Source organism: Neoarius graeffei, chromosome 9, assembly GCF_027579695.1.
Source record: "Neoarius graeffei isolate fNeoGra1 chromosome 9, fNeoGra1.pri, whole genome shotgun sequence".
In the NCBI taxonomy this organism is placed as follows: domain Eukaryota; kingdom Metazoa; phylum Chordata; class Actinopteri; order Siluriformes; family Ariidae; genus Neoarius; species Neoarius graeffei.
In genome coordinates this window covers 92,227,441-92,253,066 of record NC_083577.1, presented here as the reverse complement: position 1 = coordinate 92,253,066, position 25,626 = coordinate 92,227,441, and the positions used below count along the sequence as shown (strand labels likewise).

Here is a 25,626-nt window from a genome sequence, read left to right as displayed (position 1 = left end):
GAGCTGAAGCGAGCTGAAGTGAGCTGAAAAAGGGTAGTGGAAAAGGGCCATTAGACTCACCCAAACTCAGAGCTTCTGCAGGAAATAAAGTTACATCCTCATTAATCCAGTAAAACCTGAAGTATAAATTAATTTAAAGAAAAAGAATTGGACATGATGGGTGGCACGGTGGTGTAGTGGTTAGCGCTGTCGCCTCACAGCAAGAAGGTCCAGGTTCGAGCCCCGTGGCCGGCGAGGGCCTTTCTGTGTGGAGTTTGCATGTTCTCCCCGTGTCCGCGTGGGTTTCCTCCGGGTGCTCCGGTTTCCCCCACAGTCCAAAGACATGCAGGTTAGGTTAACTGGTGACTCTAAATTGAGCGTAGGTGTGAATGTGAGTGTGAATGGTTGTCTGTGTCTATGTGTCAGCCCTGTGATGACCTGGCGACTTGTCCAGGGTGAACCCCGCCTTTCGCCCATAGTCAGCTGGGATAGGATCCAGCTTGCCTGCGACCCTGTAGAACAGGATAAAGCGGCTAGAGATCATGAGATGAGTTTTTCTCAGATTTCAATAGGGCCTAATAATCTATAATTCGATATTACACCGTGGTTATTTTTACACACACCTGCTGTACTCGGCTTCCCCGTTTTTTCATAAACAGTAACACACCCGGATCACTGAGGGGATTGAACTGGTTTTATTGGAACTTTATTGATGTAACTCTTGAATAGTTCAATAAACATTTGGTTATCCTGGACAGTCGGACTACTGTTAAAGTCGAGCCCTGGGGTAATCTGATTCTTTTCCTGTCACCTGTGGAACTAAACGAGGCTGAATTCTGACTGTATTCTCCATACTGTTTTCCCTCATGCTTCTGGAAGGATTCCACGATGTAGACAGAGGCATCAACATAGAATTCTGTTCAGATGGTGGACTGTTCAACCTCAGGCACCTTCAGGTCTGTACAAAGTCAGTGCTGATTAAACTCGTTCTTTGCGGATGATTGCACCTTAGATCGCACACCCTAGAGGATATCCAGTTAAGAACAACCATGTTCATGTGTGTTTCGGAAAGATTCAGTCTGACGGTTATCAAGAAGACTGAGGTCATGTGTCATCCTGCTCCCGACAGCAGGCACTCAGATCCTGTAGTTTGTACCAACAACACACCCCTAAAGTCCGTGGAGAATTTCTTCTATCTGGGTCGTACTCTGTCACGTTCAACAACCGTTAACGAGATTTCACAGCGTCTGGCCAAGGCAAGCAGCTCTTTTGGAAGACTAAGGCAAAGATTATGGGATGAACAAGGTGTTGTGTACAAGGTAGTGGTCCTCATTATGCTCCTATCCAGTTGTGAGATGTGGACAGCTTAGCCATCACGTTAAACTGTCCGAGCAGTTCCAGCAGCGTTGACTGAGAGCCATCTGCCGCATCAAGTGACAAGACAAGGTATCAAATGTTGAAGTCCTGGAACGATGCGGTGTTCCCAGTGTGGAGAGTCAGGTCATCAAGGTACAGTTACACTGGGCACGGCACGTCATCAGAATGGAAGGTTCGAGGATACCCAAGGTGGCGTTTTATGGTCAATTAAGGAGTGGCAATAGGTCAGGCAGAAGACCGCGGCTGAGGTACAAGGATAAACTCGAAGGCACGTGGAGTCCCCTGAAACAAGCGCTCAAGAACACATGCAGTGGTGCAACACCTGCCGTGAAGGGGTTTCTCACTTTGAGAGATCGGACCGTGCACACAAGTGTGAAGAGAGCAAGGAGAAAGGCGCTGCCTGTTGCATTTGATGCAATCTATGTGTGGTGATTGTGGCAGAGTCTACTGCTCCACGATTGGGCTGTTAAGCCACAAACACATGACGTGTGGAAGAGTCATATGGAAACTCCGGCATCGCCTTTTGACGTGAGACTCTTTCAGTATATACGTGTACAGATTGATCGTAATGTAAGCGGACACTGACTTTCATGAACTCTGAGCTATAAATAGCTCTGATCAGCCCAGAGTAATGTAACGATGTACAGAAGGCACTTCCTGAGGATTGACACGAGGAGGAATGTGTCGACTGTACAGAATGTTAATGTTTTGACGTACTTTGTTGTGGCTAATATACTGTGGGGTTTTATGGACCATTATCAAACCCTTGCTCAAGTTCAGGACAGATGGCTGGGAAATTCTCCCTCTGGCAGTAAGTCACACAGCATATTCACAACGGCAGGAATTTTCCACTCAGGGTTATTTTTTAACCCCATAGGAAGCAGAACGCTGGGTTTTTACTGCACACAGACTCTCGACACCAACACAGACCTGCATTCATACGTACAGCGCTAGGACACGACCAGGGACTGACGCTCGGGTAATCCTTTAGATCCCAAGCCTACGTTCCATTTATTGATTGATTTGATTGACTTTTTAACCACTTTGACCGACATTAGTTACCTCAGCTATCCACTGGAGATGTTCACCAGGCTCGGTGGAAAAAGTTAGTTTTACTCCATTTATAGGTTTTTTTGTTTGTTTTTTTGCTGTTTGAACTTTATTTATCTACAAAACATTGAGCATTTGGTTAAATGAAGAATTCCTGATCAGACATTTTTGGTTTGAACAATCCCAACTGGAGTTAGGAATTAGGAACTTTCTGCAACCCCCAAGCCTTAACCAAGCTACATTTTATTTATGTACCTGTCCATCTATCTATCTGTTTATTTTTACAAAAAATGGACTATTGTAACATTTGTACATTTTATGATGTCAGTAATGTGCATATCATAAGTGACTAACATCCAAACGAATATCCTTTTTGCACTGATTTCCTGGTGTAGTGGGAAGTGTTGTTGTGTTGTAGGAAAATAATCCATGCCGTGGTTGTGTGACGCGTCCCAACACAAAGCAGTTTCCTCTATACATAACACATGCAGAAGCTTGCTTTCATATCTTCTGTACATCTGGAACATTTTAAAAGCAACGTTCACTGGACGGCATGTCAAATCCTGAGCCTCCTTGTCCATCAGGTTTCCGAGTTCAGCTGTAAAACGTTTTGCCATTTCGTCCACAGCGGTGAACTCGGTGTCTGTTTAAAGCCTCTGCTGTCATCATGATTGCTGTCATGATCTGTGGAAACTCTGAGTGAGAGGAAGAAAACTGCTGTTCTCGAAGAACCATTGACTTTGGAAGGGTAACAGTAAGTGTGCTGTGTCACAGGTTGTTATTTTCCTGGAACGGCACAACACCGAGTCTGGTTTTAGAGCAGCCAGGCCGGCAGGGGCACGCCACGTCGGATCGCTCCTCCGATTTCTAAAGCTCTTTCCTGTCCCTCTGGGCTTAGTCCTGGACTTGTGGGTTTATACTGGAGCTCAGAGACGGTACGCAGCTGCCAGGAGGTTACGCTCTTTTTATTGTTGTATATTAATGGAATAGAAATCCATCACCTGTATTATCTTATCAGCTGCTGTGTGTTTGTCTGCTTCCTGTGACATGATTACTTGTGTACACACTGTTCTAGAGGATTACACCATCACACACTTACTACCAACACACATTTCCACATCATGGAGGTAGTCGGTGTTTATTATGCAACCCGACTCAACACCATGCCAAGAAGTAATGAGGATAAAGATCGGGGTGGGGAAATAGCACACAAATATCATCATATTACGATATATATCATGATATTTACATTTGCTAATAAACATGCAGTAGAGATGAATTTTATAAAACCTCATAATGCAGCAAAACAGCCCCAGAGCATGATGATCCTACCACCACCACCAGCTGGTACAGTGTCCCTCTGTACATGGTGCTCATTGTGGCCAAACAACTCAATCTTTGTCTCATCTGACCATACAGCTTTCCTCCAGAAGGCTTTTTCTTTGCACATGTAGTCAGCTTCAAACTTTAGTCAAGCTTGAAGGTGTCAATTTTGGAGCAGGGGGTTATTTCTTGGATAGCAGCCTCTTGGTCCATGGTGATCTGAACTGTAGACAGTGATCCATCAGCTTCCAGTTCATGGCAGGGCTGTGCCAAGGTGGTTCCCAGGTTGTTCCTGACCATCCAAACCAATTTCCTTTCAGCTGAGGGTGACAGATTGGGTTTTCTTGAAGCAAAGTGGCTTGGCAAAGTCAAGTTTATTTGTATAGCGCTTTTAATAATAGACATTGTCGCAAAGCAGCTTTACAGAATTTGAACGACTTAAAACATGAGCTAATTTTATCCCTAATCTATCCCCAATGATGAAGCCTGTGGCAACGGTGGCAAGGAAAAAACTCCCTCAGACGACATGAAGAAGAAACCTTGAGAGGAACCAGACTCAAAAGGGAACCCATCCTCATTTGGGCAACAACAGACAACATGACTATAACATTAACAGCTTTAACATGAAGTCAGTTTTGTTGATGTTATAAACTCTTCATTGATGGAAACTTGAGCGCAAAACTGTTCATGACAACTGCAGTCCTAAAGTTAGCAAGTCAACTGTAGTCCTCAGCCATAAAAGCATTACTGTAAGAGTCCAGAGCGTCTTCCAGGTGTGACTTTCAACTGTCCACATGGGGCCGTCCTCCACAGGAGCGATGCGATGAGACTCCAACCAGACACAGGGCACCAGGATGGATCAGGCAGGTCCGAGGAGCAGAAGAGGTTCAGCATCTCGAGCTCAGGATTGACATGTAACTCAGAGGGACAGACGGAGGGGAGAGAAAACACAGGTTGTTAGGTATGCCCAATGTCACCTGAATAAGTAGGAACAGTATACATTTTGTGCTGAGTACAAGCAGAGACTCCGGCAACTAACTATGACAGCATAACTAAAAGGAGAGAGCCAGAAGGTAACACAGGCATGAGGGGCCCCGGGACATAAAGCAGCAGCCACTACACCGTCAACAAACTCGAGTGAGCAAGCGAGTGGGGACTGACAGCATCCATACATCCCAGTTTACCAAAACACTCTGTCTGAGGATCCTCCAGATCTACACCTTTACCTCATAAACACCATTAACACAAGGCTTGACTAAACAGATATGTTTTCAGCCGAGACTTAAACACTGAGACTGTGTCTGATTCCCAAACACTACTTGGAAGGCTGTTCCATAACCGTGGGGCTTTGTAAGAAAAGGCTCCGCCCCCTGATGTAGCCTTCACTATACGAGGTACCAGCAGATAGCCTGCACCTTTTGATCTAAGTAGGCGTGGCGGGTCATAGAGGAGCAGAAGTTCACTCAGGTACTGTGGTGCGAGACCATTCAGTGCTTTAAAGGTCAATAGTAGTATTTTATAATCAATACGAAATGTGATTGGGAGCCAATGCAGTGTGGATAAGACAGGGGTGATGTGGTCATATTTTCTAGTTCTAGTAAGGACTCTTGCTGCTGCATTTTGAACTAACTGGAGCTTGTTTATGCACTTATTGGAACATCCAGATAGTAAGGCATTACAATAATCCAACCTGGAGGGAACGAAAGCATGAACTAGTTTTTCGGCGTCATGTAGTGACATTAAATTTCTTATCTTAGCAATATTTCTGAGATGAAAGAAAGCTATCCGGGTAATGTTATCAATGTGAGTTTCGAATGAAAGACTGGGGTCAATAATCACTCCGAGGTCTTTTACTGCTGCACGTGAAGAAACAGAAAGGCCATCCAGAGTTACTGTGGAATCAGAAAACTTACTTCCAGCTGCATGTGGTCCGAGTACAAGTACTTCAGTCTTGTCGGAGTTAAGCAGAAGGAAGTTAATAAGCATCCAGTGTCTAATGTCCTTTACACATTCCTCAATTCTATTAAGCTGGTGTCTCTCATCAGGTTTTGCAGAAACATACAACTGTGTGTCATCAGCATAACAGTGGAAACTAATACAATGTTTACGAATAATATCACCCAGAGGGAACATATATAGAGAAAAAAGCAGTGGACCCAAGACAGAACCTTGTGGAACACCAAACTTTACCTCAGTATGTCTAGAAATATCACCATTTGCATCAACATACTGATAGCGATCAGTTAAATAAGAGCTGAGCCAGGAGAGAGCCGTTCCCTTAACTCCCACAACATTTTCTAGCCTATCCAGAAGAATGGAATGATCAATGGTATCAAATGCTGCACTAAGGTCAAGCAACACAAGCAGCGAGACACAGCCCTGATCAGACGCCAACAGTAGGTCGTTTACTACTTTAACCAGAGCTGTCTCTATGCTATGATGAGGTCTAAATCCTGACTGATACATTTCATGGATGTTATTCCTATGTAAATATGAGCATAACTGCTGTGCCACAGCTTTTTCAAGGATCTTGGAGATAAAGGGGAGGTTTGATATTGGCCGATAATTGGACAGCTGACAGGGATCAAGGTCAGGTTTTTTAATCAGGGGTTTGATAACTTTAAAGGATTTGGGTACATAGCCAATCGTAAGAGAAGAATTTATTATTTTTAGAAGTGGTTCAATTACTCCAGGTATTATCTGTTTGAATAGACGTGTCGGTAAGGGATCTAGTACACAAGTTGAGGCTTTTGATGTAGAGATTAATGAAAGTAATTCAGTTTCTCTAAGGGGAGTAAAACATTCTAATTGCTGATCTGATACAGTTATATTGTTAACTACAGGGTCACTTACATTGTCTGACCTTAAATTAGTAGTTTGAATTTTTTGTCGGATATTCTCAATTTTGTCATTAAAAAAATTCATGAAGTCGTTGCTACTCCATACTGCAGGTGTGCATGTGTCTATAGTGGACTTATTCCTGGTTAATTTTGCTACAGTATTAAATAGGAATCTAGGATTATTTTTGTTATCTTCTATTAGGGAGGAGAGATATGTTGATCTCGCAGCACTAAGAGCTTTTCTATACTTCAGGAAGCTCTCCTTCCACGCTAATTTGAACACTACCAATTTTGTTTGATGCCATTTACGTTCCAATTTTCGAGTGGTCTGTTTTAATGTGTGAGTGTCATCATTATACCAGGGTGCTAATTTTTTCCCTCTGACCATTTTCCTTTTAAGAGGAGCTACATTATCTAAAGTATGGTGGAATGTTGAATGAGCATTCAGTTGCCTGATCAAGTTCTGCAGGGGCTGACAGTGACCCAATCAAAGTTGATAACTCTGGGAGATCATTTATAAAGCTCTGTGCAGTAGTTGACGTGAATGTACGTTTAATACAGTAGCGTGGTGAGGTGCATATATTATTACTCAGACATATTTTGAATGAGATGAGATAATGATCTGAGAACTTCGGACTGTGGAAGTGTGACTATATTTTCTACGTTTAACCCGAATGTTAGTATTAGATCGAGGGTGTGACCACCATTATGACATTCTGATTAATCCCTACTGAATCTAAAATGGACACAAGCGCTGTTTTCAAAGGGTCTTCTGGGTTATCGAAGTGAATATTAAAATCTCCGACAACTAAAGCTTTGTCTCAGGAAATAACCAGATCTGAGATAAAATCTGCAAATTCAGAAAGAAACTCAGAATATGGCCCCAGGGGCCTGTAAATAATAAGCAATGGAATTAACTGGGTAGACTTATTTTTCGAGGCTACATACATTATATGAGTATGAAGAACTTCAAATGTATTACATTTATAACCAGGTAACACACAAACGCCTAGATAATCATTATAAATAACCGCGACGCCTCCTCCTCTGCCAGTTAGACGAGGCTGGTGTATATAACTGTATCCAGGAGGACTCGCTTCATTTAATGCTATATATTCATTTGGCTTAATCCATGTTTCTGTTAAACACAGTACATTAAACTCCTGATCAGTAATGAGTTCATTAACCATTAGCGCTTTAGATGTAAGAGATCTAATATTTAATAGCCCCACCTTTAGATCAAAGGTGCTGGCAGCAGCTGTACAGTCAGTATGATCTAATTTTATATTGATTAGGTTACTGGAACAAACTCTCTGAATATTTCTGCCTTTTTGTTGAGCTCGGGGAACAGACACAGTCTCGATGTAGTGGACCCTGAGTGACGACTCTGTGCAGCTAGCAGACAGTCGGTTTAGCCTGTTTGTCTGCTCCCTGGCCTTGGCTCTGGATTGTCAGGAATTAACTAGGCCTGTTCTGAGACTATGACCTATGCTGCAAGAAATGAGAGCAGTACCTTCTTGAGTGGGATGGATACCGTCCCGCCCTAACAGGCCAGCAGTGCCCTCAAAATTAGCCCAATTATCTATAAAGCCCACACTGTTTTCAGAGCACCACCTGGACAACCAGCAGTTCAGCGACCATAACCTGCTGTAAGCTACATCGCCACACCACATTGGGATGGGCCCAGAGCATACCACAGCATTGGACATCACCTTCGCTAATTTAAGCACCTCTACAAAGTTACTCTTAGTAACCTCAGACTGACGAAGGCATATATCATTAGCTCCTGCATGGATAACTATCTTTGAGAACCTGTGTTTGCCCAGGATCCTAAGATTACCTGCTATGTCCGGCGCCCTGGCTCCCGGTATACACCTGACTAAAGCTGCTGGTGCCCCTAAAGGCTGAGCTAATTTCACGTGCCGTATGATAGAGTCCCCTATAACCAGAGCTCTTTCAGGTTTCTCAGCAGGTGCATCACTAAGGAGAGCAAACCTGTTCGACACGTGATGCGGAGAGGAGTGGTGCTCCCGTAGGCGAGCCTCAGCGGTAGCTTTGGCTCTACGCTTATGCCGCCGAGTCGTCACCCATTCGCCCCATTGTAAGGGCTCTAATGCCGGAGTTGAGGGATTACTAACTCCACCTAGGGCATCCAGACTTTCCCTTACAGAAACTACACTGTTCTCACACTCACTGGCCTTCTCTAAAGTCTGGATGCGTGCTTCTAAAACTGAAGTCTTCTCTGTCAGAGCGCTAACTAATCTGCACTTTTCACAAATAAAGCTATTGCTAGCGACGGAGGAAGAATGACTAAACATCCTGCACTCAGCACACTGAACAGACTGAAGGTGTGCCATGATGAAAAGATTCACGTACCTTAATCGAAGATCTGTTGATATTAAAGCAGATCCGATGTGGATGGCCTCCGCTTGTGGTCTTTACGCAGGAGGAGAAAAAAGAAAGCTTCGAGTCTTGGTGTTCTTCTGAAAAAAAAAGGAAAAAATGGTAAAAGGAAAGCGAAAGTACAATAAAAAATGAAGAGGATACTGGAAAATTCTCTCTTTCTCATCATCTCTAGCCGCTTTATCCTGTTCTACAGGGTCGCAGGCGAGCTGGATCCTATCCCAGCTGACTACGGGCGAAAGGCGGGGTACACCCTGGACAAGTCGCCAGGTCATCACAGGGCTGACACATAGACACAGACAACCATTCACACTCACATTCACACCTACGCTCAATTTAGAGTCACCAGTTAACCTAACCTGCATGTCTTTGGACTGTGGGGGAAACCGGAGCACCCGGAGGAAACCCACGCGGACACGGGGAGAACATGCAAACTCCGCACAGAAAGGCCCTCGCCAGCCACGGGGCTCGAACCCGGACCTTCTTGCTGTGAGGCGACAGCGCTAACCACTACACCACTGTGCCGCCCTTACTGGAAAATTATTTGTAGAAAAAATAAAAAAGATTAGCAATTAATGCCAACACTTGCGGAAAAAAGACTTGTCGCAAACAACTCGAAAACCAGGAAATGTGTAGCACAGAATGTGCATGCGCCAACTCAACTCAATGGTCTCACACACTATTGCTATTGTTTCCCAATAGCAAAGTGACTACACCTCACAATAACTTCGATACAGTTGTTTGAACTGATCTTGGAATTTGCAGTTGTTTAGAAATGGTTCCAAGAGACATTCCGGAGTTGTGTGTATCTGCGATCCTCTTTCTTGGATCTGCACTGAGCTCCTTGGACTTTCCCATTTTACTAAGTGTTGGTCAATCCAATGAGTGCTGTAAACAAACCCTTTTTATGAAGGCATTGAGAAGCTACCAGCTGTAGTCAATCATGATCACTAACAGGAAGTTAAGAGATCTTGGCCTCGGCAAAATAAGAGACATTTTGTAAGTTTCAGTACCTCTGAATTAATAATCGAAGTGAGTGAGTGTATATTTTTGACCCTGTGTTGATTTCAGAAAACCCAAAGAAAATTAAAACTTCACCAAATTCATGGCATTTTTTAAAATTTTTTAATTAAAGCTGTATGCTGTACAATCATTCTGCCACAGAAAAAGAACAGTTCAGAGAATTTACTGAAAGCCCAAATATTGCCATGACGTTCATATCCAAGATGACATTCATGTCACTGTATGTAAACGTCTGACCACACCTGTACTAACGACCGCTTGTAGTATGTGTAATAACGGTTTCAGCGTAACGGCCTTTTGCTTGAATTCATTTCAGCGTTCAGTATCGGCACACTCGGAACGGCGCTCATTCAATCAGATTAGTGGATCAGATCTGACCGTGTACAAGTTTTAAAATGAGCATAAAATATTCTGACTGAGGGAAAAGGAGACTATTATTTTCTGACTTTTCAGGGGAACCGAGTCACCACAGTGTGTATTAGTGATTCGTTTCTGCAATATGTGGATGTTATATGCTGGAACCTGGCAACCCTGCTCATGTGGAACATTCATTAGTATGAATGAAAGGTGCACTGTTCAGAAGTCTGTTCTCAGACCAGCAGTCCAAAGACGTGGTGAGATTAACATGTGCCCTTGAGTGAGGCCCCTAACCCCCAACTGCTCCCTGGGTGCTGTAGCATGGCTGCCCACTGCTCTGGGTATGTGTTGCCCCTTTTCCACCAAAGCAGTTCCAGGGCTGGTTCGGGGCCAGTGCTTAGTTTGGAACCGGGTTTTCTGTTTCCACTGACAAAGAACTGGCTCTGGGGCCAGAAAAACCAGTTCCAGGCTAGCACCAACTCTCTGCTGGGCCAGAGGAAAGAACCGCTTACATCAGCAGGGGGGCGGAGTTGTTAAGACCAACAACAATAAGACTGCGAAAGATCGCCATTTTTAAGCGACAAGAAGCAGCAGCTGTACAAACGCGAAGTCATCCATTATTATTATTATTGTTGTTGTTGCTGCTGCTTCTTCCGTGTTGTTTTTGCTTCGATGTTCGCGCCAAGGTTTATGCAAACGTAGCGACGTAACTGACGTATACAGCGACGTAACTGACGTATACAGCGACGTATACAGTGACGTAATGACGTGGCTTCCCTTAGCACCACGAGCTATGGAAAAGCAAACTGGTTCTCAGCTGGCTCGCAAGTTGAATGAGTTGTGAACCAGCACCAGCACTGGAACTGATTTGGTGGAAAAGGGGTATGTGTGTGCTCATTGCTCATGTGTGTGTGTTCACTGCTTCAGATGGGTTAAATGCAGAGGATGAATTTCACTGTGCTTGAGTGTTCATGTGACAAAGGCTGCTGCTTCTTCTATAAGTAATTACCCTTAAAATCTCTACTGAGTTTCTGTATTAACAATCGCGATGTGCTCATTGTTCTGGTTCCTGACGAGAAGAGAATGTTCTGGGATAAAGATCATTATAATGAAGCGGCTCGCTTCGACACATTTCCAGAAAGTTGCTCAGGATGTCTGGTTCAGGACAGCATCGGGAGTGTATCGCAGTGAGCCGTATCACTTCCTGTCAAGCTCTTCCTGTCACACACGGTGCATTCTCAGACTAATAGCTGGGATTAGAACTAATCGCTGTAACCTGATCACATAATCGCACACAAGTGGAACACTTAACACCCATAAACGCACAGATGTGGAGCTGTCAGTTAAAGCTTTAACTGTTAATCCTCAACCTGAGAATGGCATGGGTATAACACACACACACACACACACACAGACTTTTTGACTTTTATGTCCTCTTTATTTACAACAGTGTTGGAGTTTAAAAGAAAATAAAAATATTTACATACTTACAAGCACCAAGAGGGTTGGGTTTATGGTTATTGATCACCAATAAAAACCAATATCATTGTCATCCATTAACACAGTGTTTCCCAACCTTTCTTGAGCCACGGCACATATTTTACATTCGAAAAATCCCACGGCACACCACCAAACAAAAATGTCACAAAAAGTATATATAATGAAATATAATGATCATCTAGTCTCAATTTACTCACAATTTACTTACTTAGTGTGAAACCTGGGCCTGTTTAGTTGAACACAAAGCTGATATACTCGCAGGAATTGAAGAAAGACACACACGAATCTTCCTTAACAGCTCTGAGTCACTCTCCTTTTTTAGTTTTTATAGCAGTCATGCTTGAAAAGCCCAGCTCGCATAGATAGGTTGTGGAAAATCACTTTTTTTGCTTTCTTCTGACCTCTACTCATACTAGGGCCTTCATCTGGGTCAGAATTTTCTCCAGGACTCAGTTTGGATTGTGTACTTTTTCTTTTCCATCAAATGACTTCAGCTGGTTCAAAATGCAGCGGCGAGGGTTCTCACACGAACAAAAAGAACAGAGCACATTACTCCAATTCTAAGGTCCCTTCACTGGCTTCCAGTAAGCTACAGAATTGACTTTAAAGCATTGCTGCTGGTGTACAAATCTCTAAATGGTACAGGGCCCAATTACCTCTCTGATATGTTGCAGCAGCCTAACCCAATCAGATCTACCAGATCGCAGCAGCAAAATTTACTGGTAAAACCTGTTGTTAAAACAAAGTGTGGTGAAGCAGCTTTTAGCTCCTATGCAGTACAGCTATGGAACCAACTGCCAGAGGACATCAAAAATGCTCCTGCTGTTGGCAGCTTCAAATCTAGACTAAAGACCAAGCTGTTCTCAGATGCTTTCTGCTAACTGATAAATATCATCATCTTTACATGTTTTAAACTTTACTTAACTTTTACAGTCTCTGCATGTTTTAAACTTTACTTAACTTTTATTCTATTCTGCTATTTTTTACTGAACTTTTACTTCATTTTATTTTATTTCTACTATTGTTTAATTATTTTTTTCTCTCTTCTTCCCCCTTTCTTTTATGTAATTTAATTTTTTATTATTTACTGTTTTGCTTTTACCTCTGTAAAGCACATTGAACTGCCACTGTGTATGAAATGCGCTATAGAAATAAACTTGCCTTGCCTTTTCAAATATTTATCCATGGTGGCACGGTGGTGTAGTGGTTAGCGCTGTCGCCTCACAGCAAGAAGGTCCGGGTTCGAGCCCCGTGGCCGGCGAGGGCCTTTCTGTGCGGAGTTTGCATGTTCTCCCCGTGTCCGCGTGGGTTTCCTCCGGGTGCTCCGGTTTCCCCCACAGTCCAAAGACATGCAGGTTAGGTTAACTGGTGACTCTAAATTGACCGTAGGTGTGAATGTGAGTGTGAATGGTTGTCTGTGTCTATGTGTCAGCCCTGTGATGACCTGGCGACTTGTCCAGGGTGAACCCCGCCTTTCGCCCGTAGTCAGCTGGGATAGGATCCAGCTCGCCTGCGACCCTGTAGAACAGGATAAAGCGGCTACAGATAATGGATGGATGGATACTCCAAGATTGTTGATGGTTCTCTGGAGTTTGTTAAAAAGAGGGTCCAGTCTGCGGCAGTCACTGAAGCAGTGGAACACGGTGTTTGGTGATCCACAGAACCTGCAGAGGGAAGAGTCACTGAGGTTGCATGTGGAGAGGAAGGTGTTAGTTGACCTCGCGGAGTGAAGAACTCTCCAGTGCAGCTCTCCAGGTAGCAGGCTCTTGTACAGCACTCTCCATGAAGGGGACTGAGGTGGAGATGTGAGCAGGTGTGTTCGCCAGTGTGTGTCTCTTCTGCTTGTAAGTTCTTGGGAGTTTTTTTTTTTTTAATGCAGGAGATGTACAGTTGGTTTTTCATTGCTGTTGAGAAAGGTATGTTTTTGACTGTTTTGTATACGAACAGTTGACCTGTGTGGTCATTATCTGAGACTTTGCTGGGGGTTATATACAGCTCTGGAAAAACCGTTTGCTCTGGACCTCCAGTTATGTTGCTTATGTGGGTTCGTAGCGATGTAGGAAACAGTTTTCACAGGCTTCACTATATTACCCACAATCCTCTCTGCTCAGTTGGGGTATTTGTACCCACTGCTGCTTTTCCTGGTCAGTGAGGTCTCTCACCTTGCCCACTCGTACAGATATAAAGGCAGTGATCTCACTCCTGGACACAGTTTGTACATTACATTTAGCAGCTGCTCTTATCCAGAGTGATGTACAACATACCCAGAGCAGCCTGAGGAGCAGTTGGGAGTTAGGTGCCTTGCTCAAGGGCACTTCAGCCATTCCTGCTGGTCCCCAAGGAATCGAACTGGCAATCGTTTGGTCCCAAAGCTGCTTCTCTAACTATTAGACCATGGCAAGGGGTTTTAAGAGTGGTTCATCCAGGCCATAGTGGTCTTTCCAGTGCACTCTGACCTGGCCCCAGGCTTTGAAAATGGTTCCATAAAAGGTTCTGGTAGGCACAGTCTTTGTGGGATTGCTGGACATTAAAAACATCTGCTTATCAAGCCCCGTTCTATCTGCAAACCTCAGTACTGCGAGTCCAAACCTCACTCACCGTATAGTGTTGGGACCATACAGCAGTTTCTGGGCTGTTTGTAGCCTCTTGGCCTTCACTTTGGATGGAAGACAGATCAGGCTCTGCCCACCTTCACACAATGGTAAACTTGGTGCACCAGCTGGTAGCTGATGGTGGCCACTCCAGACAAAGTTCACAAAGCACTTCTGAATTTGATCTAGCAGTTCTGGACATGGGTCCAGGACTGTCAAATGGTGCCACAGCTTTGAGGCAGCCAAGTTGTTTACCACCAGGACTCTGCCCCTGTAGGACAATTGTGGTTGAATCCATCTCCATCTGTACAGTTTTTCCAGCACTTTGTTTTCCAGTCTGTCCCAGTTCTTCTGCATGTACCTTACTGTCCTGAAAAAGATTCCCAGTATCTGCAGTCCTTCTTTATTCCACGATTCTATGTTGTGGTAGACTTTTGTCCTGCCGTTGTCCTAAGAGTAGAGTGTCCGTTTTCTTCCAGTAAGCCTTTATTTATAACACGTACATGCAAGCACAGACTTAAGCACAGTGAAATGTTTCTGCATTTAACCCATCTGAAGCAGTGAACACACACACACACACACACACACACACACACACACACGGAGTAGTGGGCAGCTCTGCTACAGTGTCCGAGGAGCAGTTGGGGGTTAGGTGCCTTGCTCAAGGGTACTTCAGCCCAACCGTGAGGCCATGGCTGCCCCATATTACCCTAACCTGCATGTCTGTGAACTGTGGGGGGAAACCAGAGCACCTGGAGGAAACCCACACAGATACGGGGAGAACATGCACTAGAAAGAGGTTGTTGAAGATTGAACGTTCTGGGATGCAGTATGATTGGTCCTCATGGATAACTGTGGCAGGAAATCTGTTTAGGCAGGTTGTTCGTGTCTTTGAAAAAAATTGTAGTCTATTCCTAGGAGAGATACAGTTCTTTAAGCTCCTGAGAGCACCATTTTTTGGGAAGCAAGGTGATTACAGCTCACCTAAGGTTGAGGGATAAAACTTTGGATTCTGTGCATTCTTGTATTACAGAGTGCAGGTCTGGGCCGATGAGAGACCAGAAGGTCTTGTATAACTCGGAGGTCAGTCCATCCAGCCCTGGTGACTTGCCGTTTGACAGGCGTTGGGCTGCTGCACTGAATTCTTTGAGTTAGAGTGGTTCAAGTTCATTTCTCTCGCATTCAGTCAGCTGTGGTAGTCTGCTCAGAAGTTCCTCAGTGGCTTCAGGGTCACATGGCTGGCTTCTGTACAGTTCTTCATAAAAGGATAGTGCATGCGAGATTCTTTTATTTTTCAGTGGTTTCTTGTCCACTGGGTAGTTTTAGTTGGCTGATGAAGTTCTTCCCTCTGACTTTTTTCTCCAGTGAGAAGAAAGTGGATGAATCCATTTTGTTAAACTGCGTGAACCTGGCTCATACCATTGCACCTTGATCTGTCTTCGTACAAGTGTTTCAGAAGAAGTTTGTTCTGCTCCAGCTTTTCTGTGGTTGTTATTTCCTCTTCTTTGCTTGTTGAGCTGCTCAGTTTGAGGATTTATTTTTCAAGAAAGCTGATTATCTTGATTTCGTTGGTGTTGTTTCTGGTATATTGTTGTCAGAAAAGCTGTATCTGGATTTTACCGATGTCCCACCACTGACTTAGTGATGTGTACTGTGATTTTCTCTCTCTCTAAGAAACCCAGAAAAGTGTAAAAGTGTGAATAAAATGGTGATCCTGTAGTAAACTGTTGTTAAAGTGCCGGTGATGTTGGTGGAAAGTGCTCAGTGAGGTTGTGACAGTGACGGAGATGCAGTGATGGTCAGAGAGTGGAGTGGGATGGATGTAGCTGTTGTAGAACCTGCCTCTGTTGGAACTCTGGGTGTAAAACCTATCCAGTCTTGCTGTGTGGATCTTTTCAGGGGTGGATTTTAACCAAGTGTACTGTCTGTCTGTGGGTAGAGTTTCCCTCCACACATTTGCTAGGCTGTGGTTCTGTATTACGGTTCTGAGTGTCTGCTGAGTGAGGATGAGGTTCATCGTGCTTGCGGGCTAAACTGTGGTTCAATGTGGAGTTAAGATCACCAGCTAAAATAATGATCCTTTCTTGGGGAATGTCTGAGATGGCTTTATTCAAACCAATGAAAAACTGAATGCGGTCTGTGCCAACGTTGGGAGTGTAGATGTCGATCAGGGAAAGGGAGAGTTTGTTGAGATCAGTATCTACTCTCTGGATCCTCCCAGGTACAGTTTCTGCTACGTTTACTGGCTGCTCCTGAATGTCTGGGGAAAGCAGTATGGCGACCCCGGCGCTCATGTTTGAGCCGTGACTGAGGAAACCCTGACCTTTCCACTCGCTGAGCCACTGTGTCTGATTGTTAATGTCTGTGCAGGTCTCTTGTAAGAAAATGCTTGCTTTTTTTAGAGGTAAAAAGCTGAAAAGACTGAACCTCTTCTCAGCACTACGACAGCCGCTGATATTAAGAGAGCCGATGTTTGTTTAGAGATGCCATAATGAGGAGCTTAAAATTAGCACTGAGGAATATATGGTGATTTCTTTTCAAGATTCAAGATTTTTATTTGTCATATACACAATAACAGACACAGCGGTTTATTGTTGGGTAATGAAACTCTTATTTTGCAACTGCCCGACCAAACTATGCTTACCAATATAAAAATGAATAAATTATTTATATATATGAAGTATAAAATATAAAGTGCATATGGAATGCAAAATATAAAGGTAGAGTGAAAAATGAAGATAACATTTAAAAAAAAAAGGAGAGGCAAACAATGTGCAAACATAGAGGTAGATATACTGTGCAATGTCTTGTGCAAAATTGCTAATTTAATCCGTGGCTCAAAGCCTGATGGAAATATAGAGGTAGATGGTGATTATAATCAGTGGTTCAAAAGCCTGATGGCCTGGGGGTAAAAACTGTTTGTCAGTCTAGTAGTCCTTGCTTTCACACTCCTGTAGCATCTGCCAGATGGTAGGAGTGTGAATAGTCTGTGTTGTGGGTGTGTTTGGTCCCTGATGATGCTCTGTGCCCTTTTTGTGACCCGGGTGTTGTAAATGTCCTGTAGTGGGGGGAGGACAGCTCCACAGATGATCTGTGCCATTTTAATGACACGCTGGAGAGCCTTTCTGTCCTGAGTTGTGCAGTTCCCGTACCACACAGTGATGGAATTTGTCAGGACGCTCTCCACTGTGCACCTGTAGAAGTTGCTGAGGAGTTTGGTGGGCAGTCCAAATTTCCTCAGCTTCCTCAGGAAGAAAAGTCTCTGTTGAGGCTTCTTGATGGTCTGCTGTGTGTTGTGTGTCCGGGTGAGATCCTCACTGATGTGAGTTCCGAGGAATTTAAATGTTTTCACCCTCTCCACCTGTGTCCCGTCGATGTGCAGTGAGGCGTGCTGGTCTCTCCTCCTCTTCCCCGGATCAATAATCATCTCCTTGGTCTTCTCAGCATTCAAGGAGAGGTTATTTTCCTGGCACCAGGAGACCAGCTGAGCCACCTCCTCCCTGTAGGCTCTCTCATCTCCACCGGTGATCAGCCCAATGACAGAGGTGTCGTCAGCGAACTTGATGATGGAAGTGTTGCTCTGGGTGGGGGTGCAGTCGTAGGTGAAGAGGGTATACAGGAGTGGACTGAGCACACAGCCTTGGGGGGTCCCTGTGCTCACTGTCTTGGTGCTGGATGTTCTGGTACTGACTCTGGTACTGACAGCCTGGGGTCTGTTTGTGAGAAAGTCCAGGACCCAGCAGCAGAGGGAGGATGGCAGTCCAAGGGTGGAGAGCTTCTCTGTCAGTCTGCTGGGGATGACAGTGTTGAAGGCTGAACTGTAGTCCACAAACAGCATTCGAACATAGGTGCCCCGGTGTTTCAGGTGTGACAAGGCTGTGTGGATGGCTGCATTGACGGCATCATCAGTTGAACGGTTCTGACGATATGCGAATTAAAGGGGGTCTATTGTGTCTGGTATGTCCTTTTTGATGTGTGACATGACTATCCTCTCAAAACACTTCATTACAACTGAAGTGAGTGCAATTGGGCGATAGTCATTCAGGCTTTATATTGTTTTTCTTTGGGAGGGGCACTATGGTGGTGGTCTTGAAGCATGTGGGCACTGATGACATGGAGAGGGACAGGTTGAAAATGTCTGTGAAGACCTCTGCTAATTGTGTGGAGCAGACCCTCAAAGCACGGCCGGGGATGTTGCCAGGTCCGGCTGCCTTTCGGGGGTTAGTCCTCCTGAAGCCCTTGCTCCCCTCGGTTATGGTCACAGTGGGTGAAGAGCTCTGTGCTGCCTCTGCTGGTAGAATCCCTCTGTGTTGGTTGGTGTTGAGGGTGTCGAAGCGAGCATAGAACTCGTTCAGCTCATCTGGTGATGTGTTGTGGTTGGCTGTGACCCTGCTGTTCTTCTATCTTTGATTAACAGTGTCTCTTCTTTTTGCACTTGCATTGAATCATCATTCTTTTTACTTTTGGCATTAGTTTCTTTAAGCGGTATCGCTTTGGGTGCTCAGGTTCTTCGAGGGCTGCGTGCTGCATGGCTACGTGACAGGATAGATAAAAACGTGATAAATTTAGGAAGAAAGCATCAATTTAGGATTTTCTAGCACTTTGGTCAAATCTAAGAATGAGTTTCTGTGACCCAGCGTATAACTGAGAACTGTTAAAAGATTTAATTAATCTGGTGAGCACCTCCGACATCTCGGTGTCTTGATCAGAGCTGCTCTCGATGTCGTCGAGCTTGTTCTTTGTCTCACTGTCACACTGTGTTCGCAGTGTGATGGTGATCTTCTGTACTGGGTTGATTAGTGGGGGCAGGTGTGGGTGGGTTGTTGTGTTTTTTGTTTTTTTTTAATCAATCAGTCAAATTTTATTTATATCGCCCTTTACAATAACCAAAAGGTACCCAAAGTGCTTTACATTGAAGCCATAAAAGAGAACACCAAAACACATAAAAACAGAGGTTTTGAGTGCGGAAGGTGCCACCGTGCTGCAGATTACCAAAAGCCTTTCAGAAGTACGCGTACATGAAATAAAACAGACGAAACGAAGCACCCCTCAAAAACAAGACTCCCCTAGTCAGGATTGTATGCCAATCTAAAAAAAGTAGGTCTTCAACTTTGATTTGAAAAGGCTGGGATCAGTAGTGGTGCGAATGTCGGGGGGCAGATTGTTCCGCAGTCTGGGAGCAGCGACAGCAGAAGAACGATCACCGCACTGTTTTTTTCCCTCTGCTTGCTCAGTGGAAGTCGTTAGCGGCGCTGTGTGTGCTGAGGACTCGCTCAGGTGCTCAGCGTGTGCTGGGTGTGTCTGCGCCTCAGCCTGGCTGCTCTCGGTCCTGTGCAGACACCCTGTCCGACATGGCCATGTTTACACACTCAGAACATCTCGTCTGTTCAGAGCTGATAAAGGCGGTGCGATCTCTGCCCTCTACCGTTAATTTAATGGAGAGACTCGGCGGCTTGTGCTTTGAGTTGAGGGTCATGTTGGTGAACCGGTGCAAAGACACGGGTTTAATCTCAGGGGTTTTCAAACTCAAAGGAATCATTTTAATCTGGGCTGTTAAAGCTAGACGGCCTTTCGATTTCATAAACTCGGTGAAATTTAGTTGCGTGTGAAATGTGGTGATTGTGATATGGGTCAGTCCATGAAATGGGGTTACCAAAATGTGACATAGAGGGAGTCACTTAAAACAATTTACAACTGAAAACAACTTTTATTTCCATGAAGCATTGACCATATAAGAAAATATAACATAGTTGTTAAGAGAACTCCTGCTCTACAATGTATGATAAAATCCATAAATATTTACCCGGTTGCTAATGTAACAAGGACACGAACAAGCTTTTAAAAATAAAGGAAAAATATTGATAAAATCAATTTTTTGCTTTTATTTGCTTACTTTAAACATTAACACTGAATAAGAATTCATTAGAAATATTAGTTCAACATCATAAACACTGAAAATATGAAATACCAGTATTTCACAAACTTCATAAAATCTCTTTAAGATTTGAACAATAACAACAGTCATTAACAGGAAACAGTTTCATCCTTGATAGCGGCGAGAGCACGTGTTGTGGTGTGCGAGGTCCCGCGAGAAGTTCTCTCGCGTCAGGTCAGCTGACCTAGATTGAGTAAATAGGTCTCGCAGGTTGTGAACGAACCAGGAAGTGAGTGGACGCTAAGTTAGGATGTGAGAAAAAACATCGATAATTTCTTTTATTGCCGTTTGTTTAAATTTCTTTCTACCTACATCATTTTATAGTATATTCTTCTTTATATTAAAAACATCAATCATGATTTCAACTCGTTTTATCATTTTTTATAAGCCTGGTTTCTAACGTAACGCGGTAGGACATCACAATGTTACGTTCACAACCTATTTTTAGTGGATGAATTCGAAGCTAAATAGTTTATAGAACCTTCTTAACTTTATTATGTGAGTGTAAAACTAAATTGCAAGTACCATGAAACTAATTTTATTGAAATTCTCAGAAAGTAATGAAGGTTTATTTAAGCTCAAAGTCAGCAAATATTCCATGTCACAAAAAACGTGTCATCCGTGTCCAGTCACAGGGGAAGAAAATGTTTCACATTTCTTTATTTCAAAAGAAAACTTCATTTATTTATTTATTTTATTTCTTCAAACAATATTTATGGATAATCTGCTAAATATTTCTTTAAATCATGGAAATTAAAGATGAAATGATTATGTAAACCCGGACCAATGAAAAGTAACATCATTTCATGGACTGACCCATATCTGTTTATTTCTGTAATATCTCACAAAATCTCAGGCCATTCTGTGGCTGGGAAGTTATTTAATTTGAGGGGATTAAAGCAAATAATGTGCATGAAATCGCTCGCTTGGCGCAGTCAAGCAGACAGAGGAAGTCCGTGTGCGCATGCGCAGGTTTACCTTCTTCTTCTTCTTTTGGGTTTTACAGCAGCTGGCATCCACAGTGTTGCATTACTGCCATCTACAGGTTTCCCTTTGAGCGTGCACTGACAGTTCCATCATTCTGTCGCTAAACGAACAGCTGATCACACCGAGGTGCTCGCTGAGCGCCCATATTTATTAGTTTGGTCCTGCGTTTCCTTTCCTTCATATAGAACATAACGTCTTTTCTTCTTCTCGCTTTCTTTCCGTTACTGTAGTCGCTCTTTCACGTTTCATTCGCACACTCACGTCCTCCATTTTTCTCTCCTGTTTCAAATATGTATCCCACAATGCCTTGCGTGAACGGGGAAAGCCCACCACGTGATGCATGACGTAGTATCTTGAATTGGGTCATGGTGAAGCAGGAAAAAGTAGCGGAGAATTTGGGGCCACGTGGCTCTGAAGTCATTGTTCTATTCGGAAAAAAAAACTAATAAAATTGGAAGTCTGTGATTCAAATTCAGTAGCTTTCGGTCACTAAACAAAAATAATTGGGTGTCGGGAAAATTCTTTTCATGACCTACACTTGAAAACTCTGAAAGGCAGCACAGCTTTAGTTTTCCGTAGTGTTCGAATGCACTCTTCAGGGTTTCAGTTTTAAGTAAAGGAGGCACGTTAGATAATGTGATTTTCTGAGACACACCGGAAAGTGGAAACGCAGGTACATATGTGTTGTTTATCGTTAACCTCTGTGTGATTAGTGTATCAACCATTTCAGCCTTGGCGAGAAAAACCACCACCGCTCTGTTCATCCGAGAAGCTGATCTGGTGTTTGCTCCCCCACCTTGATCACTGAATGCAGTTCGGACTTCCTCAATAGCAACGGAGTGTTCTGGCGTGCACGTCCACCCGGGTCTCAGGGTCAGACGGGAGAAATGTCTGTTAAATAACGTGTGTAGCACTCTCACCCACTACCCACAATCCTATGAGAGAGAGAGAGAGAGAGAGAGAGAGTGAGATCATTCATACTGTGCCCCGTAAAGCCACCAGATACAAATCCAGTACAGTAATGAAACCAGACAGCAGCAGATACGGCTGGAATTTGGAATGAATTGTGCGTGATCTCCAGTTTGGCCACACCCACTACTTTACTGGGCTGGAACACTGAGCGAGAATGAAACGGTCTCTATAACGTGTTGTTCTTAGCTTCTGCATTAACAGGTTTCATATGTGAAGGGGGCTACAAATAGGAGCATCTCACACACACACACACACACACACATCGCTTCTCCTGACCTTCTTCCACTCTCATATTACAGTGTGTTAGCTTCCTGAGAAGACCACGTGGCTCTGGCCTACTGCATATCTCTCTCTCTCTCTCTCTCTCTCTGTCTCTCTCTCTCTGTGTGTGTGTGTGTGTGTGTGCGCATGTGCGGTAATGTCTAATGGCTTCTATATCGGCAGTAATGGCACTAAATTGTCTTCACCGTTCCAGGAAACGAGGCGTCATCCCTCTCAGTTGACTGCGATTCCTCCGAGCTTCGCTCAGTCTCTCGACCTGCTGCTCTCGCGTCTGCTCACACACATGCACGCGCATGCACACACTCGCGCACACGCTTTGCCAGCCGATGCAAAACACTCACTGTTGCCTGGTAACCATGTCGTTTCTCAGGGTTTGTGGTTCTGACTTCACCTGCTTTCTGTCTTCTGAAGTGCAGGTGGGATTAAAAACGCTGGATATTCTTTAAATGTGCTGTAACTTACTGGGCTGAGTTCCCCACCGCCGCCACCGCCGCCACCGCCACCCCACGGCCAGTCGGAGCAGCAGTGAGAGCCTTCCCTTGTCCTGACCATAAAATGTTTTATTCCCGTGTATTTATGAGTTCAGCGAAAGGAAAGTGATTAATGAAGTTAATCTAAAAGCAGGTAGAGTTCTGATCATCGTTCTGCTTTAATGAGTTATAATTTTTCAATAAAAATCAAACTTTAACTGGAACAATAAACAGAAACGATCGAAAGCCCCGTGTTTAGATTGTGAAGTAAATTTTCTGTTTCCCTTCAGTAAAGATTTGCAAACAGCCCAGAGACTTGGAGAGAAATTTTTATGAAAGCAGTTTGATGTGCACCGCTGTGTCTGAACGCCCCAGAACCCCACCGTCACCCACACACTCGGCTTTCTCACAGCAATAAACGCTTTCTCAAAACATTTAATCCATAACACGGATAAGGATATTACTGAGGGCACACACACACACACACACACACACACACACACACACACACACACACACACACACACACACACACAAAATCTGTTTTTCTCCACCAGGCAGAGGATTATAAATATTCTGAGATTATAAGAATTTTAAGAAGCCCTGAATGATTCTTTGCCCATTCCAGTGTGTGTGTGTGTGTGTGTTCTAACCCCGTACCTGAGCTACAGTTTTAAGAGTTAGATTCCCAAACTCAGAGCTTCTGCAGAAAATAAAGTTACATCCTCATTAATCCAGTAAAACCTGAAGTATAAATTAATTTAAAGAAAATGAGCCGGGCATGATGAGGGGGACAGAGTCACACCGTCAGTGAAAACAAACCGTGACAGAGTTTGGCTTTTGCTGTCGTAAAATTCCCCCGAAATATTTTACCCCATCAGCGATGGTTAATGTGAACCATATAAAAGAAAAATACAAATAAAAAGTCAGAATGAAATGAAGATTCACCACAGATGTTTATTTTATTGAGGTATTTGATCACCATTTCTCAGATTTCGATGAAACTCTAATAATCTATAATTAGATATTATGCCGTGGTTATTTTTACACACACCTGCTGTACTCGGCTTCCCCAGAATTTCGTAAACCGTAACACAGCCGGGTCACTGAGGGGGTTGAACTGGTTTTATTGGAACTTTATTGATGTAAATCTTGAATAGTTACTTTAAAAATGATTTTAAACGTGCATTCAGCTCGTCCCTGTGGACTGGCAGATGGGGATTTGACCTGATGTTTGGTTGTCCCGGACAGTCGGACTACCATTAATGTTGAGCCCTGATAATTATTTTGGATTGAAGTGTCGTGTTAATTTTGCATCACTTCCTTTCTAAATATTTGTAATTTAAAGGTTGAATTGTGTTTCATATTCCTGCATCATGATGTGTGTATAATGTGTGTGTGTGTGTGTGTGTGTGTGTAACGTGTCTCATCTGTGTTTGTGCTCTGTGTCTCTGTGCTCCGTCCCCGCGTGCTGTGGCTGTGTGTGCTCTGTGTAAGTATCATTTCACTTCATTCCATTCCGTGTGTTTTGAGTCAGAGCTGAGTGATTATGGTTAAAAATATCGTATTGTGATTTGTATTGTGTTTAAGCTACTTTTACTGATGTGTGATATTTACTGAGGATTTACAGATAAATTACCAACAAACCTCACGAGATTTTATTCCAAAAACTATTAACCACAGGACGAGCTGCTCCTCCACTCACCAGTTTAGTGATTATGCTGATGTGCGTGTGTGTGTGTGTGTGTGTGTGTGTGTGTGTGTGTTTGGATAGCTCCGTGAGAAAGATGGTCACGACACAGAGCTTTAATCTCCTCCCAAATCCGACACATTCACACTGCTCATGTCATTACACACGGCTCGTTCCCTCCGAACACCACAGCGCTGCCCGCTGCTCCACTCTGATTGGTCGGGACGTGGTGATTCATCCCCATTTAGTGCACTCATTCTACAACGTTATCGTTTCCATAGCAACGGCTCTGTCACTTCTCACTTCACTTTGTTTTGTTCTGTACGGCACACTTGTGTTTTACACTTTATTTATTAAATAGGAAACAGCATGTTTACAGGAGTGTGTGTGTGTGTGTGTGTGTGTGTGTGTGTGTGTGTGTGTGTTTCAGGAGAAGGAAGGCAGGGATCATGCCAAGTCTGGAGGATCTGCTCTTCTACACCATTGCTGAGGGTCAGGAGAAGATTCCAGCCCACAAATTTATAACGGTCAGCCGTCGTCATCTCATTCTCTCTCTCTCTCACACACACACACACACACACACACACACACACACACACACACACACACACACACACACAGTGAATATAAGCCTGGCCTGAACATGTGTCCTGGGTTTCCATTTCCAGTTGAGTGTAATAAAGGTTAAATCCCAGAACGTTCCCTGCAGTGTGGTGCGCTGACGTCATTCCGGCGTGCACACGTGTACGCTCAAGCTCACCTCAGACCCCGGGTTCAGCTGGACGAAGAGACCCGAGTCAAAACTAATCACGTAAAATTACAAAAAGGAGGGACTTTTTTATTGTGT

General features: G+C 43.9%; 1 protein-coding gene across 6 annotated transcripts in view; it reads left to right on the top strand.

Moving 5' to 3' along the window:
* The window catches only part of glsb (glutaminase b), a 122,733-nt gene that overhangs the window by 11,204 nt on the left and 85,903 nt on the right, over window positions 1-25,626 (top strand). For 5 of the 6 annotated variants that reach the window (XM_060930461.1, XM_060930463.1, XM_060930467.1 and 2 more), the window contains exon 2: window positions 25,210-25,306. In XM_060930461.1, the coding sequence (XP_060786444.1) occupies window positions 25,210-25,306 (97 nt within the window). The remainder of the gene's footprint in view (window positions 1-25,209; window positions 25,307-25,626) is intronic. The other variant, XM_060930462.1, reaches the window with a different exon arrangement.